Source organism: Puma concolor, chromosome B4 (assembly GCF_028749965.1).
Source record: "Puma concolor isolate L17-30 chromosome B4, mPumCon1.1.hap2, whole genome shotgun sequence".
In the NCBI taxonomy this organism is placed as follows: domain Eukaryota; kingdom Metazoa; phylum Chordata; class Mammalia; order Carnivora; family Felidae; genus Puma; species Puma concolor.
In genome coordinates this window covers 67,846,953-67,865,288 of record NC_141673.1, presented here as the reverse complement: position 1 = coordinate 67,865,288, position 18,336 = coordinate 67,846,953, and the positions used below count along the sequence as shown (strand labels likewise).

Below are 18,336 nucleotides of genomic sequence, written 5' to 3'. Positions count from 1 at the left end.
CTTGCACCTTGCTCCTTATGAGACCAACCCAACGCAAAAGAGTACATCACTTGTCAAGATAATATATTAAGCTAGAACGTTACTCTTCCAAAATGGTTTAGATTGACAGATTTATTAATGATTTAGTCAAACCTTATGGTTTCTTGGACTTCTTCCTGTCAGTCTACTTGAATCAAAATATATTCAACCAAGTCATAATGGATACTGAAAATCCCCACCGACAGAATAGTCTGTATCAGATGGTTAGTTAGCCAATGAACCAAAGTGGAGAATTAGCAAGATACAGCTCCACTCCAAAGATGAGAAACCAATTCTATTCCACGCGGCTCTTGCTGACAACCCAAATGAATAATGCTTAGCATAGTCACAGGTATGTTCCCTCTTCCAGAGCCTCTTGCTCTTCTCACACATCCTCATCTCCTTGCCAATCCCTAACTGTGATCTCTCACAGAAACAAACAGAAGAGTGAACACTTTTCCAAAAAAAACTTTCAGATACAAGTAGAAGAAGTGCACAGAGCATGAAATTGGGAGTTAAGAGACCTGGATCTCCTGGAGTGGACCCGGATTCACTGTGTGACTTTGAACAAGTCACTTCATTTCCATGGTCCTTAGCTTCAAATTTGTAAAACATGGAGGTTAGAATCCCTTTCAGTTCTTGAATTGCTACAGTCTGTCTTAGTGAAGGCAAGAACAAGGACTCAGAAGGTATCCCTTGCTCCCCAGACTACCTTTTGAGAATTAGTATTCCCAATCATCCTTAGGCTAGGGTTTGGCAATGAATATGCTGTTCTACTGCCTCCCCACTATCACTGAGGTTAATAAGGGGAAAACATAGGAGAAGCGGCCTATGCCTTTGGCACAGTGGATACTGATGTAACAACCAAGATAGAAAGCCACAAAGATCAGTGGTAGCACTGTGAGGGGCTTAGTATGTGATACTAAAAACGAATGAACATGAAAACATATTGACTGCACAACATAAAGTGACAGGAATTGCCCAGAATTTCATAGTAGTAGATCTTGCTATTGAAATTTGTCTGCTTCCTTTATTAGAACATAAGCTTAATGAGGATAGGAATTTTGTCTTTTCTATTTACTCCTGTATCCTCTGCACCAAGAATTGTGCCTGGCACACAGCAAGTACTCAGTGTTTATTGAATACGTGAATAATGTAAGGGAAAAGTATTTCTCTTCAGTAGACGTAGGTATTTGATGGATTAGGAAAGTAAAATGCAGGGGGAAAAAACAAAATCTTCTTGCTTTTCAAAGAGATTATGTATTATTTCTCATTATGATTGAAGCATACAGTAAAAATAACTACAACTACTTATGAGCACCTACTTAGTACTCTGTGTGAAATTCTGCTCTAGCTGCTTTATATTAGTTAAGCCTCATGATAATTCTCTTTTAGTTAAACCTCAATATAATATAGAATAAGGAATTATTACTCATGTGTATAGAAGAGGAAATGGGAAGTTCAGAAGGATCAACTGTCTTGGAAGAGTCAGGATTAGAAACTGTGTCTGTCCAATTCCAAAGACTGTGATTTCTACTATTGTAACATACCTTTCAATAAACCAAAGCCTTAAACCAACATGAAGATGATGAGTTCTTGGGCTATGCAAGAGAGCCTTTTAGGATTTCTAGGAAATTCATTTGTTTAACAAAGATTTATTTACTAAGTATCCATCATGTGCCAGGCATTATGATCCACATTAGATGATAAATGCAAAAGTATTAGTAATAAATAAGATATAGGGATAAAAGTACCAGAGGAAAAGACTAATACTATCTGGAGAAGTCAGAGTAATGTCTTGAGAAAAAAATAACACCTGAGTCAGATTTTGAAAAGCAAAGCGAGATTAACAAGTGGACAAGGAAAGAGAGGAAATTCCAGGGGTTAGGATCAGCATGTACAATGGCACAAAAACAGGAAACAGCATGCTATATTCTAGGAAATAAGGGCAGATCTTCACTGCTAGAATTTAATGGACAGGCAGTGGGGGGAGATTAAGAATAAAGAGCCAATTGGCCAAGACTTGGGAAAGCGGGCTCCAACTGCAATAAACAGCATTATTCAATCGGCCTTATCCAACAGATCATTTCTCCCTCCCTCTCATTCTTCAGGCACCACTAATAGAAATCCTCCATAAAGGAAAGGCACACAGAATAAAGAACTACTGAAGAATTAAAAGCATTCTCTACATGAGATCGACTTTTTCCCAATAAAGAATACCTACTTTTGTGCACTACGCATTAAACGACTTTTATTTTATTTGAGAGAGCAAGTGAGCAAGCAGGGAAGGGGGTGGGGGTGAGGGGGGGGGGGAGAGGGAGAGGGAGAGGGAGAAGGAGAGTGGGGGAGGGAGGGAGGGAGGGGGAGAGGGGGAGAGGGAGAGAGGGAGAGAGAGAGAGAGAGAGAATATGAATCTCAAGCAGGCTCCGTATCAGTGAGGAGCTGGATACAGGGCACAATATCACAGCCCTGGGATCATGACCTGGGCTGAAATCAAGAGCTGGACACTCAACTAACTGAGGCACCCTGAAACACTTTCATTGTAAGTATTTTTCTGTATGTTAACCTTCACAGCAATTCAATAAACAGTAACGTATTAACACTGGCATTTTTATTGATAAGGAAACTAGGTTCAGAACAGTAACTTGTCTAAAGTTATGTGATGCCTGGACGAGATCAGAACCCAGGTCTGACTCAAAAGAAAAACAAAACAAAATAAAATAAAACCCACACATAAAGAATAAGGAATCCAAACTGTAAAGTCTCCTTGAGAAATTATAACAGAATTTTTTAAAAATATCTAAAATTTAGGACACACAGGAGAGTTGCAAAGAAGTACAGAAACTGAGATGAGAAAGAAACATCATTATTCCTAATTTTCTCAATGGAAAATGGATACTATTTTCATTCCAGCAACTGAACTGCTAATGGCAAAGAAACTGCAATCTAAGTAGTAACCTACTGAATTACAGAGCAAGAAGTTCCATATAGAAGTCAAGTATCATATAGAAAATTACATTTGAATTGAGACTTAAAAGCTAAGAAAGAGACTCCTGCTTCTTTAGATAGACAAGTTGAGGTAGGGTTACATACAAGGCAGATGGAACAATGACTATGCAGGTAAGAAAGCACATATCACACACTACTAATGTGTGTGTAATTAACACATGAAAGACTCCCATCTTCCCATATGGCTCCTTCTCTCACCTCTATCATGTCTCTCTTCAAATGTCATTTCTCAGCCTTGCCATGACCACCCAAATAAACAGTGCCCCCCTAACCCCAGTCTATATATTGCCCTGCTTTATTTTTCTTCACAGCATTTATCACTATCAGACATACACATTTATTTATTTGTTCATAATTTGTCCCCCACCTCTTTCCTTACACCCCTTACAACTAGAATGTAAGCCCCTTGAGTGCAGGGATTTCATTTTGGTCACTGCTGTTATCCCCAATGTCTATATTAGGACACAGCACACAGTAGGTTATCAATTCGTACTTGTTAAAGGAAAGAATGTGTGATAGGAAGTAAGGCATGTGGAGGAAATGCTTTGTATACCATACTAAGGAGTTTGGGCATGATTTTATGTCTGATAGCCACTCCTGAGGGAGTTTAATGAATGATCAGATATGCATTGTAGAAAGACCACTCTGGATGTAGAATGGAAGATGGAAAAGAACAGGCAAAGAATGGATTAGAGAATATGGCGGAAGATGGATTGAAGCACAACAAGGAGGACGGAAGAAGATGACTAATTAAAAAGTCATTGAAATAATTCAAATAACACAGGCGAGAAATCTGAATTGAGGCAGTTTTACTTTTATGTTATGCAACTCTCAGTGAAGAAATTGTGATTAAAAAGAGGGAAAAGAAAACAATATATCAAGAATGTCTTTTTTTCCATAGTTTACCTGGGAGTTGCAGTCTGGGAATCTTTCACTTTGAGTAAAATCACAGAGTCTGATCCTAAAAAAAGAAACACAACAGCATATTATTATTTAAAAAATTCTACCCAGTTATACACTCCAGGTGTCTATAGTTTAAGCTCCCATACTTCAGTGTATTCTGTTTTCATAAAAATAATGCAGCACAAGGACAAAGGTAAGATGGAAGACAAAAGGAGGCAGGTCCACTTTCACTGAGCCAGAAATAGGGCTTAGGGAAGAGCCTGCCTCACAAAGAAAGAAGTCGCTCCAAAAATACAAGTATATATGCCCTTCATCATCTACTCCTGGGCTGTACTTGATTCCTATGCTGCTTCTTTCTGTTCCTGGGGAACAAAAATAAGCCACAACTTCTCAAAAGTCTTTAGTTCATGAACTACCATGAGACTGAATAAGGTGAAAGAGGGGAGGGGGAGGCAGAGGCAGAAAGAGAAAAAGCTACAGAAGTAGCAGGGTCTAAAAAAGTACAAATTCTATCATTTATTTTGTGTTATTGATAAAGGCAGGAATCATGTCCTTCTAAATGACTGACACCTCATTTAGGATATTTATTATGGTACAAGGAAAGTAATGAAACATTCAATGTACTACAGCATATTCGTTTCAGTTTAGTTGTAGCTAAGCATTTGTCATACAATGTTATGTTTTTGAGGTTAAAGGCTTTTTTTAATGGTAGTTCCCAGTAAATCATCTCACAAAATTTTATAAAGGTTTTCATGAATATGTATAGCTATATAGTGATGCCACTAACAATTTTAATCCCCAAGTGAAAATTTTAAGAAAGTGAGAAATATCTTAAAAAAAAAAAAAAAAAAAAAAAAGCTAAGGAAGGAGGAAAGAGCCTTAGAGACTGATCAAAAGATCCCTAATGTTGGGGCGCCTGGGTGGCGCAGTCGGTTAAGCGTCCGACTTCAGCCAGGTCACGATCTCGCGGTCCGTGGGTTCGAGCCCCGCGTCGGGCTCTGGGCTGATGGCTCAGAGCCTGGAGCCTGTTTCCGATTCTGTGTCTCCCTCTCTCTCTGCCCCTCCCCCGTTCATGCTGTGTCTCTCTCTGTCCCAAAAATAAATAAACGTTGAAAAAAAAAAAAAATTAAAAAAAAAAAAAAAAAAAAAGATCCCTAATGTCTAATCACTTAACCTTAAACTCGTTTTAAGTTATATACCTAAATACATACAATCATAAACACACATAACACACACCTAAAGAAAGGGGAAACTAAGCAAACAAAGAAAATTATCATAGAAAACCTTAATTAACTGGAATGCTAAGTGTCTGGATACTTTGGTTAGCTAAAAGTTAAACAGAAAACTTTTTGTTTCCAAAATTTGCTGATGACCATTCTAAAATGCATAAACCTACTATGCAGGTTTTCTACTAAGTATTACCTGGTTAAGAACTTTTACTTCAACACTTAATTGATGTTCCAAAACTTAGAACTTCAGAGTACTTAATGTTCATTGCAAAGTACTAGAAACAGAGAAAGTATTGAAGTAATTGGGATGACTATACTCTGACTCTAGACGCTGCTCAGGAAGTTAATCTTTTTAAGTAAAATATTATATGAAATCCTTTGCATTTCCATGTAAGAAAAAAGTAAATTATTTATAGGTTTAGTTTATTTGTGGTACGGCTAACTGAATTATATATATTTCAAGTATCTTACATGTTAATTAAATTACATGCACATTACAACCTTGCAATTCCCATAGATCCCATAAACAGTTAACTGGTTGTTATTACTGAAAATATACGAAACCATTGTTACCTTCCGATTGTGTATTTGAAGCTGGTAAGTTGTCTGGCTGATGTAGAAGAGAGTGGTGATGTTGGGGTTGATGGAGAGGATCAGAATCTTTGGATCCAAATGCAACAACATCTGGGGCATACGACGATAAGGAATACACACTGTGGGACACTTGTTCCTGGGTAGTTAAAATGCTGGCAGATCCAGATGATGAAGTATCAGAGCCAATAATCTGAGCTGCACAAGAACTTCCATTTTTAAACAGTGGGTCTTTCAAAGTATTCTTATTAGAACTAAGACATCGGGACCTAGCAAGAGGAGAATATAGTTTTAATATCAAATAACAAAGTACAGAATTAAATTCATTTGATATATGTTTCTGTGACTCACAGGTGTAAAGGAAAATGTGTGGTGGGTTTGGCTACAGAAAACTGTTTCCCTGTAACCATCTGTAGTAGCTGTCTGTAAATCTCTCTTTCTTCTTCTTGGACTGTCTAGAGAAAAAAAAGAAGAAATTTTAAACACATCCAATAAGGCAACTTTTTTCTCAAATCAGCATCTAGACTCCCAGAAGCTCTGCCAAAGTTAAGGCAGAGTCCTTCAAGATAATTAAGAATTATCATTAGGGATATCTAGAAAATTATAACAGGAATTAAATGAAGTAAATACCAGATATATTTTGGAAAATTATGGGACATATATGTAAATAATAGTGCAGAGAAACTATAGGATATGAAACCAGAAGGCCAATAGGCAATCACTTTTGAGTCAACTGAGACAGTCCCAGAAACAAAACATTTGAGGATTTCTCAATTAGGATTCCAAGAAACCCCATGATTCCTGACATCTACTAAAAAAGTCACAAGGAAGCAACTAGAATAGTCAAGATCAGAGTGGGATACCTTGCTGTTTTCTATCCTGTCCAATTTTAACATTGTTTAAGTATTTTCCAAAGATGGTTTTTATCTCAAATATTTACTCTTTTTTCCTAAACCCCAATAATAAGTTTAGGGAAAAGCACATACTCCATAATATTCATTCACTCGTGTATTGACTTGAATACCTACTAAGCACCACTCACTAGAGATACTGCACTGAATAAAGTAATATTCCTGTCCTTGTGGAGCTTATATTACAGTTAAAGGGACTGGCAAGCGAGACTAATCAAAAATTATGGAAAATGAAAATGAAAAAATAAAGACAAGGAAATAGAAAGTGATGGAGGGGAAATAGCAGCAACAGGTAAGACCCTTCTAAAAGGTGATATTTCAATAGAAACCTAATCAAGGGAAGAGGTAAGTCATAGAAATTTATAAAAGACTATTCCAGGTAGAGGAATAGCAAATACAAATGCCCTGAAACAGGTATGTGCCTGATGCGTTCAAGGAAAAGTAAGGTCAGCGTGAATCAGAAGAGCAGTAAGAAATGAGGTCACTCAGCAGAGAATCAGATTACATAAGGACTTGTAACTATAGTAAAGCATCTATTCTATACTGATCCAGAGAAACAATGGGAAGCATTCACTAAATAATATACTCTGGTACTTAAAAAAAATCTTATACACAGTTTAATATAACCACCAATCTTCAAAAAATAACTTTAATACTTTGTGGCAAGGCTAGCAGCATCCTGCACTGTGACATTTCAATATGCACAGAAGCATTTTGCTAAAAATCGAATGAATTAAGCAATTATCTATGCAAAGGCAAACAGACACTAAGTTTTCTCTTCTTGATCACTGTTTCCTACATAGTAAATTTCAATTACATTGTCACTATAATGTTACTGTTCTAACAAGATTCACCTTGAACTATGAGGCATGAGTAAATAAATACTCCTTATGAAAAAGAGCTATCCTTAAATTTGAATAGATGAGTAATGAGAAAATTTGAATAGATGGGTAATAAGAAAATAAGTAGAATTAGTTGAGCATTTGGTGGAAAAATAGACCCGGAGGAAAAACAAATTGCAATTTTCTATATGAAGAAAATAAACTCCATTATTTTATCCTTTATACATTAATACTGTATTTAAGATGATGACATACTCTTTTCTAGTGTTTGTGAAGAGACTGTCTGCAGTACTGGACAGGCACTTCAGTGACAGCACAAAAATTATAATGTAGAAAAAGACCATTAACAGGTATACATTAATATCAATTACCAAATCTGCAGTTTCTAGCTATTCTACTGGGGAGGCCATGAGTATCTGAGAGATAAATTTGAAAACTGTAATTAAAATAAATGTCTTTTTTTATTAAAACCTACATTTGCTATCATAAAGGTTCTTTAAGTAGACAGTCTGAAGAATGAAGCATCATTACAATTATTTAGGTGTAAGAGATTGACAACCAACTACATAGTGATCTATACACAGGAAAGCTGTGTTATGTAGCACTTTCATGACTGAAATTTTTCAATACCTCCCAATGTAAATTCTGACTCCACTTTCCCACTATACCAAATAACCGAATTCATAATCCACAATACAATGGTGTTAACACGTTTTCAGGAGTGGTAAAATGGAGGGCATGAAGGGAAATCAGAAGAATAATACCACCTGGGTCATGGAAATTAACACTTTTTTAAAAAATTATTTTTACATTTATTTATTTTTGATAGAGAGAGACAGAGCACAAGTGGGGGAGGGGCAGAGAGAGAAGGAGACACAGAATCCGAAGCAGGCTCCAGGCTCCGAGCTGTCAGCCCAGAGCCTGATGTGGGGTTCGAACTCACAAACGGCGAGATCATGACCTGAGCTGAAGTTGGACGCTTAACCGACTGAGCCACCCAGATGCCCCTAAATTATTTTTAAAGTTTATTTATTTTGAGAGAGAGAGAGAGAGAGCACATGCATGTGAGGAGGGGCAGAGAGAGAGACAGAGAGAGAGGGAGAGAGAGAATCTCAAGCAGGCTACGTACTGTCAGTGCAGAGCCCAATGTGCCAAACTTGGACACTCTACCAACTGAGCCACCCAGGCACCCATAACTCTTAATTAACCAGTCATTTTAGTTCATTTCCACCTCCTTACTAAACTAGATTTTAAAAAGCTTTGACTGCATTATCACATCATAGGAAGGAGAATAAAGCAGATAAACTGGTGTAAGAGGTTACTTTGCACACCAAGGTGTAGAGAAACATCCCCATCCCATGAAGACTTCAAGAGCACACTGAGGACAGTGAAATAGAAAAGATCTTTGTTTGTGGTACCCTTCAACCTTCATAAACTGACTTCAACCCTATAAAATTAAAAATGCTTCTCTCTTCCCTCCCAACACATAGCAAAATGGTTTCTTGGAATAAGTTTTTATCCTTATAAATAAAACATGAAGAAACAAAGTGCCATTAAGTGACTCACCTAGATTAATTCAATGTAAGAACTGATTTTTTAAAATTAGTCTTCATTCTTTTTTTTTTATTTTTTATTTTTTAAAATTTACATCCAAATTAGTTACCATATAGTGAAACAATGATTTCAGGAGTAGATTCCTTAATGCCCCTTACCCATTTAGCCCATCCCTCCTCCTATAACCCCTCCAGTAACCCTCAGTTTAATGTAAGAACTGATTTTTAAAAGTCTATTAAACACACATAACTCACCCACAAATCATTTTCCCCAGTACATGTATCTTCAAAGAAAAGCTTCTGTCTAAGCCTGAACAACCTCACAGTTATTAGACAACATAAAATGAACAGGAATAGATGTTTTATATTCCAAACAATTATCTAAGGTCTCTTTAAGCCTCTAAATGTTAATTTAGAGGTCACAAGAATTTATCTTCTATTTAGAACCATTTCAGGCAAAGAAAAGATAGTCCATGCAACCTCAAAAGAACATATATGTAATATTTGACTTTTCCAAAAGAAAATCCAAAAAGGTAAGTCATTTGAAACTTCAAACACAATTCTTTTTTGGAGCATCTGGTATTACAAATAAAGTAAAAGAAAACATCCTTCTTTGTATATTACTTATTAAACTATTTCTACTGAGTAAGCAAATTATTAAATTAAGATGAAAGGAAGTAATAATTGGTAACATGTTAAAATAAAAGAAGCTGGATAATGTTATGTGTTAAACCTAATAAATGACCAAGGAAAGTTTCAAACAGTATAAAGGTAATTAAGGTGTTGGACTCTATTTTTAAAATATGTGCCAGATTCTGGTACTTAAATGCGTCTGTAAGAGGCTCCATCATAAACCTGAACTGTCTGTAAGATTATAAAAATTTAACAGAGAACACAAAATAAATTGTAGGAAACTGGTATAACTTTTTGTTACAAATTACTCAAAAAACTTCATAAATACTCCAATTTTGATTCTCTTTAAAGTAAAAGCTTTATACTATATAAACCTCAACTATCAAAGGTATATAATTCAACAACCTTCTGTTTTTAAGTCCAAAATTCTTGGTTATAACAAAATTGTAGGGGCGCCTGGGTGGCTCAGTCGGTTAAGCATCCGACTCTTGATTTCAGCTCAGGTCATGATCTCAGGATTTGTGGGTTTGAGCCCCACATCTGAAAGCACAGAGCCTGCTTGGGATTCAATCTCCCTCTCTCTCTACTCCTTCCCTTCTCTCTCTCAAAAAATAAATAAACATTTTTTAAAAAGCTTAAAAAAAACCCAGTATTGTAAAAGGTTTTGGGTTTTCTTATGAATAAAACCATCAGTGCTGTCTATTAAGAAAGACTGACATCTTAAAATGTTGCTCAGTATGTTGCAGAGAAGGATGTCTGGAAGCAACATATCAGTGAAAAGAAACTACATGTGTTTTTAACATGTTACATTTTTATTGTCCCTAGTATTTTCTCTTTCCCAAACAGAAATTCATTTCCTCTAAACAATGTTAACAGAACTCCCAGTTAAAATGGAAATACTCTACACTGTCCAGTATGGTACCCACTAGCAATATGTGGCTAATGAGTACTTGAAATGTGGCTAGTATGACTGAGAAAGGAAATTTTTAATTTATATTTATACATTTATTTATTTATATTACATATATAAATTATAATTTAATCTGAATTAATTTAAGTAGTGCATATGGCTAGTGGTTACCCTATTAGTACCGTTCTTTAATGATATCCCTGAATCAGCCTTCAGCCAAGTGGTGGTCTAGCCATCACTTACATATTTCCAAATTCTTCTTTATGTATTCTTTTTAAACTTCTATTGTAAGGCTGAACAATGCAGTGGTTAACATCATGTTAATTTTATAAATGACTTTATATTCCTGAAGGTGATAAATAAATCCAGCAGTAAGATTAATATCTAATTTTCCTTCCTTAACATAAGAAACTGTATCTCCCTTGGAGATCCCAACATTTCCATGGAAAATAATTTTTCCTTCAGTTTGTAAGCTCCCATCAGTAAATTCTTTATTCCCAAGGGAAGAAAAAGAATTATATTTTAATCCAGATTATCTAGTACTATCCAAGACTAAATATCTGAATAATCTGTTGATAGTTTAATAAAATTTGGTCCAATATTTTATTTTACTCGTATTATATGGGCAATCCCATATTCCTGTACTACGAGTGACTTGATTTTCATATCAGAATATAGACCTAAAAAACAAATGAGGCAAAATTTTCTGCATCTCGTTTCACAGAATAAATTCAATCTTTGGCATCTTCTTGACACTGTAGAAGGAAGAAAAACTCCACCTTCATGTCCTCCAATGGCCCACCCTGGACATTGGCCTAGAGGGTTGGTTGGAAGGATAAAATTATTCACCTAGCCCAAGTCCTCAGGCTGAAGGCAGAGGTGAAAGGAGGAGGGGCTGAGTGGTCCAAAGGACTGGTTAGCTAGTGGGATTACAACGAACGCACATAGGGGCGCCTAGGTGGCGCAGTCGGTTAAGCGTCCGACTTCAGCCAGGTCACGATCTCATGGTCCGTGAGTTCGAGCCCCGCGTCAGGCTCTGGGCTGCCGGCTCAGAGCCTGGAGCCTGTTTCCGATTCTGTGTCTCCCTCTCTCTCTGCCCCTCCCCCGTTCATGCTCTGTCTCTCTCTGTCCCAAAAATAAATAAAAACGTTAAAAAAAAAAAATTAAAAAAAAAACAATGAACGCACATAGTCTTAAGGATCCTAGTGATCTCAGCAGCAGCCACCTGGGGCAGGGGAGGGTTGGGAAGCCAGTATCCAGCTGCCATGCTGCTGTCTCCTCCCCCACAAGTCTCTCTGTACCCCATAGGCTGCCTAGGATCCAGCAGAAGCACAGCCCCAGTAGTTAAAAAAATATGATTTATGTATGCAATAACTAATACATACATGGTGCTAAATTCAATAGTACAAAAGTGAAAAATAAATCTCTACTATTGCTCAGCTCTTATCACCAAAGGCAACTGCTGCCAGTTTCTTATCTATCCTTTACCTACTAAATATGACTTACTAGTTCTGCCACCCTCTGCTTGAATATTTTAGATTCAATACAAACTTAAAACCAAAAAAATGCACAGCATTTTTACTAACCATGTCACAAATAATCAAGTTCTGCCACTTAAACAATCATCATTAACAAATTATCTAGTTATTTGGCACATAGTGCTATATTCTTGACTCTCCAGTCTGTAAGCTCCAATGGGCTGGAGCCATACTGCTGGGTTGTATAATACAATGCATACCAGACAAGACTCCAAAAGACCTGGGTTGTAGGCTGGCTATTTACTGTGTGACCTCTCACCTTTACTCTCCTAATATGTAAAATGTGCATATCATCTCTACCTATTTCACAGCATTAAAATGACTCAACATAGTAATACATGTGGAAAGCATACTGGAAACTCTATATACAATATAAATGTAAGGTATTGTTATTTATTTGTATCTTCATAGCAAGCAGTCCAAAGCTGACTAGATGCATAGTATTTAACTTAACAGGTACAAGCACATTTCCTACCACATAAGTTATATGCTATATTATATTTACAGAATTGAATTTCTCCTTTAGGCTTACTGAATGCATATAACAACCAAAGTGTCAACAAAACATCTTTTTTGGGGGTAACATCTATGATCTCAAAGATCTTCTTACTCAATGAAGGGTTGTAAATTATTTAGCTGTCTTCTTGATTTTCTTCTTACACTAAGGGAAAATTGTCCTAATAAGAAATAAAGGCAGGTATTTCATCTAACCCAGCAAGATTAACAGTTTTGCCATATGAAACAAAAGTTGAGGAAGGGCCCAAAAAAAAAAAAAAAAACAGAGATAGTTTGATATATGAGAACTCATTTAGGAAATACTGAAAAGTCTGCTGTCCAACAGGAATAGAGAAAATGATAAGAAAAATAATGAAGTCCTCCTAAAATCTAAATTAAGAAACAAAAAGCAGAAAAAGGACTAAGTGAACAGATGGTTAGTAAATGTCTGAATCAGAGGAACAAACGGCAGAATACAGGGAAAGATTCTAACCTTTAGCAGCGTTTGTCGCAGGTTTTCCTTACCTCTTCTGCTGTACTAACATGTCGCCTCTGAGTTTTCTTGGGGCTCAAGAGGTTTCGGCGACATGAACCACTCCAAGATGGACTTGGGACAGGCTTAATAGGAAAAGATTTTTCGTATGCAGACACATGGCAGTGATGATTTGCCTTTCCTGTAAAAGTGTTTGATAATCCACTAAAAAAAAAAAAAAAAAGTTCATAAGAAAAAAACAGCAAGAAAATCCAACCTAGTGATTTTCACTTTCAAGAAATACCAAAAACAAAACACCAACAGGTAGAATAATGGATGTACCATTTGAGGGACATATACAAGAAATGATGCATGGGTTGCTGCACCAGGTTCTGCAACTTAAGAAGTCCTAGATTACCATACTACATAATTACCAAACATCTAAAATTGCATTTCTTAACTTTATAGTTCCTTTGGTCAGGAACCAAAGACCTGTGCAGTATGACAAAAAGTATATCAGGTCAGACTTCTTCAGTAAACTTGGGGTCTATATATCTTACACTTTCTATTTACTTCCTGCAACCCCCTCCCTCAAGCCCTTTGTGGGGAATTATTTATGCAAAGATGGATAAAGCTAAAGCCTCTCAAAGAAGCTTTTAAACTGAATTTTAGGGGCTCCTGGGTGGCTCAGTCGGTTGAGCCCCTGACTTCAGCTCAGGTCATGATCTCACGGTTAGTGAGTTTGAGCCCTGCGTCGGGCTCTGTGCTGACAGCTCAGAGCCTGGAACGTGCTTCGGATTCTGTGTCTCCCTCTCTCTCTGCCCCTCTCCTGCTTGTGCTCTGTCTCAAAAATGAATAAATGTTAAAAAAAAAAAAAAATCTAAACTGAATTTTAAAATTTCCTAAAAAGCCAACAGAGGGCTCCCATCCTTCATTAAAAACAACCAGAAGGCTTTCTTTTAGGCTGCATCGCTCTCTGCCAATTCTCCTTCTGGCCTATTTACCTCCTCTGAAGGAGAATTTTTTTGTTTCTTTAAACTGTTTGTGCCCCCAAATAAAGGAAAACACTGGCAGGAAAAGTGCTTTTGTGAACTTAAAGCCCAGTCTTATCTCTAAGACTTGATTAATAATTTAAAGTTCTTTCTACGTGGTCTTTTTCATCTATTATTACCCAGTAAGTATAAGGTACTTGCTCTTAGCATACTGAATTTTCTTTCTTTTTCTTTTTTTTTTTGCTGAGGATGCAGAATACACAGCTGACTAAGCTGAATTCAATGAAAACAACTCTTTAAATCAGTACAATTAGTCTGGATCCAAATGAAATCAGACTAGTCTAAAGAAAATCAAAAAGCACTTACATGCTCTCTCAAAGGGAAAAAAAAAAGAGACAAATCAAGAAACGGCCTCTTAATTATACAGAACAAACAGATGGGTATCATAGGGGAGGTGGTGGAAGCATGGGTGAAATAGGTAATGGAGACCAAGGAATACAATTCTCATGAGCACTGGATGTTGTATGGAAATGCTGAATCACTACATTGTACACCTGGAACTAACATAATACTGTATGTTAACTGGAATTAAAAACTTAAAAAAAAAAAAGCACTTACATGCTCTGCCTCTAACTCTTCAAATTATAATGGTTTCTATGTGTGTTAGAGTGGGGAAAGGGACAAGGACTCAGAATTTTGGGAATAGGCCTTAGGATGGGTGGATGCAGCTACAAAAAGAAAGGCAAGTATAATTGGCTTGGTGAAGATATAATGAATTCTTCACAATGTCTTTTTTATTGATGCTTCCTAGAGTGTGTGTGTGTTTAATGCAAAAGATTTATTTTCTAAACAAAAAAACAGTGGGAGAACATCTTGCAATGCCAGAGAGCAAGGATGCTTCCAACAATTAATGAGGTTGGGCCAGACACAGCAGTAAGCTTGAAAGAACTCCCACTGGATAAAGCTGTGAGAATGTGAACATTACAAGAATAATGACGGTGGTAGATTGAAACACACTGAATCTGTAATGACATTAAAAAAGAAAAGAAAAATTCCTCTGAACCACATGAAGTGGCTATTAAAAAAAAAACAAAAAAACCTCACTTTGAAAATTGGTAATGGAAAAGAAGATCTAATCGTATATCCTGCCTTCCCAGTAGATGTATCTTAAGGTAACCAAACAACCCTATCTACTGAGAAAAAAAAGCTCTCCTTCACAGCAGAGTGACGATAAGCGTAGAAGAAATGATAACACTGGAAAAGTATTATTTCATTAACTCTAATACAATTATTATCAGGCCAAAGAAGGTGAAAAGATACAAATTTCCAAGTTCTAAGTAAGTTCTGGGGATGTAATGCACAGCATGATGACTATAATTAATACCATATTACATATTTAAAAGTTGTTGAGAGGTCTTAAAAGTTCTTATCACAGGAAAAAATAATTTTGTAACTATGTATGGTGATAGATGTTAAGTAGACTTACTATGGTGATCATTTTTTTTTTTTTTTAAACTTTTATTTACTTTTGAAACAGAGAGAGAGCATGAATCGGGGAGGGTCAGAGAGAGAGAGGGAGACACAGAATCTGAAACAGGCCCCAGGCTCTGAGCTGTCAGCACAGAGCCCGACGCGGGGCTCGAACTCACAAACCGTGAGATCATGACCTGAGCCGAAGTCGGACGCTTAACCGACTGAGCCACCCAGGCGCCCCACTATGGTGATCATTTTGCAATACATACAAATACTGAATCATTATGTTTATATACCTGAAACTAATATAATGTGATATGTCAAATATACCTCAATTTAAAAAAATTATCAGATAACAATTATCAATTGATGTGAATAACTATTAGGCTGATACGAAACTGGTCATTGATAGAACACCAAAGTAACATCATTTACATCAGTTATATTCTAGTCACAAGGGGGAATACCTAACTGTACTAAAGGACCAGACTGTTACCTCTCTACTCCAGAATCACTAATGATAGGAGAACCAGATTTAGAGGTTTTCTAATGTGATGTAACACATCACTAGTTTTTATTGAAGACAAAAATCTAGTTTACAAAAAAATACAGAGGATAAATGACAAAATAATACTATGAAGAAGAAACCTGTCAAATCCAAAGGGTGGAACACTATGTATAAAAGTCATGTCATAAGAAAAAAAGGGGTTTTCCAGATTGTAAGAGACTTAAAGGCAATAACCACCAGATGCAATCCTAGATTATATACTGGTTTGGACAAAGAAGCCATAAAGGATATTTTGGGTCAACTAGGAAAATTTAAATACAGTTTAGTGTACAAGACAAATTTACTGAATGGAAAAGATGTGATTGACTTAAAAAGCAGATTATTATAAAAGTATGCACAGTATGAATTCATGTTTGAAAAAATGTGTATAAATGCAGAGCAAAACATCTGGAAGGAAATATACTAAGATATTACAGAGGTGATCTTTAACTGGTGGAAACATGATGTTTTTATTTTTTATTTTTACCTATCTGTATTTTCTGATTTTTCACAAAGCACATGTACTTGTTTCTATAATAATGTTATTTTTAAAAATAACAGTATAGTCTTACTGAGTAAAAAAAGCAACTTGCCAAATGATGCATATAGAAAATCTTTAATGAAGACAAAATAACATTATACATTTCATAGTACACATGCATATATCTCACGCTATATAAGAGCAAAAGAGAAACAAACATAGGGAAAGGTGTGGATGGAAATACACCAAGGGGAGGGGAATAAAATTGTGAGCAGTGGCCAAGGGATCTTCGGCTTTTTTGGCAATGTTTTAATTTTTACAATGTGAATGCATTAATGAATTCTTGTGTAATTAAAAAAAATAAGGAGTGGAGAAGACTATCCCTGGGAGTATTGACACATGTTTCCAGAGTCCATGTGCTGATAATCATAAAATAAAAGCCATCTCGCTGGTTTCTATCAATGCCAGCAAGCTTAGCTTTAACTAAGCAGGAAATTAAATGATACCATATTCCTAAAATCCATCACTAGAGTAAAATTTAAGAAATCATAAATACCATTTTAAAAAAGAAATATTTTACTAATAAAGTTCTTGAGGGAAACCTTTATAAGCTTAGTGAGGGAATAGGTAGTGCTTATGAAATTGGGCTGAAAGGATAGAGCCCTGAGGCCATGGGGTGCAGAGTTTCTTTGGTTTGAGCCAGGTCTCTGCTCATGTGAAAGCCTATACAAATGCGCTGATTTCTTTGCTACTGAAGTCGTAGAAATTGAACGACTTCCACGTTAAGATTCATAATAGCCATATTAATCCCAAAATAAATACTCATTCATATGCACCAAGATTTCCCTCAAAACTCTCCTCTAATGAGAAGCTTTGGATGTCACCAAAATTCAGCACCAATTAAAAGTTGAAAGTTTAAAACACATTTGTCCATATTTTCATGGTTTAAAGTTCAGAAATGGTGATACACCCTTAAAATGCCAATGTTAACAACTATCTTATGGCCATTTTCTCTTATACCAGAGGAAAGACTTGTGAACTAAGCAGCCAGAATACCTACCTTGAGGTCTTTCGGGTTTCGAGGTAAAGACTTCGGCTGTTTCTTGATTTTTGTAAAGTTGAACCTGATGCTGGAGTGGAATTTCTCCACTGGCCATTTGCACTCTGGCCAAAGGTTCTTAAATCTCCTGAGCCAAGAAAACTGTCTGAGGAAGGGTTGTCTAAAAGAATAAAAGTTTGAATAATTAGACAAATACCGACAGTAGTAGTTTTCCATATGACTGCAACCATGTCCAACATTGTATTCCAAAGTAATGTGGCATAGCACCATGTCTCTCATGGAAGAAAGATCCCAGTCTCAACTGCCAGTAAAGTCTGCAGTAAGGGAACTTCTACAAACTATAATTGATTCAGCCATACTAACCTGAAAATTGATGAAGGAGCTGAATCCTGCCACAGCCATGTGCCTTATCTGCATCAATGTGACTCCGTGGTGTCCACCAAAAGTCAACATTTTACCCCAACTATATCTTGCAAGCACTCCCAGGCCTGGGCCTGAAAGAAGGTAGGCCAGACCAGTAAGAAAGCAGGTGGAGGGCCAAGGAGAATTGTAATTCAAATGAACAACAGTTATTGCTTAATAAGCAGCTGGTGTCACTTTGTTTTTAATTACCATGTTCACGACTCAGGGGCTCTCTCTAAGAGCAGAGATAACCTCATTGCTGCTTATTCTGGCTGGC

The 18,336-nt window shown here is 36.5% G+C and overlaps 1 protein-coding gene across 8 annotated transcripts in view; it reads right to left on the bottom strand.

Moving 5' to 3' along the window:
• Nucleotides 1-18,336, bottom strand: part of SENP1 (SUMO specific peptidase 1) — a 55,212-nt gene that overhangs the window by 24,158 nt on the left and 12,718 nt on the right. For all 8 annotated transcript variants that reach the window (XM_086713547.1, XM_086713546.1, XM_025930479.2 and 5 more), the window contains 5 exons: nucleotides 17,658-17,817; nucleotides 13,158-13,329; nucleotides 6,102-6,205; nucleotides 5,733-6,019; nucleotides 3,934-3,988 (listed from right to left, as the gene is read on the bottom strand). In XM_086713547.1, the coding sequence (XP_086569673.1) occupies nucleotides 3,934-3,988; nucleotides 5,733-6,019; nucleotides 6,102-6,205; nucleotides 13,158-13,329; nucleotides 17,658-17,817 (778 nt within the window). The remainder of the gene's footprint in view (nucleotides 1-3,933; nucleotides 3,989-5,732; nucleotides 6,020-6,101; nucleotides 6,206-13,157; nucleotides 13,330-17,657; nucleotides 17,818-18,336) is intronic.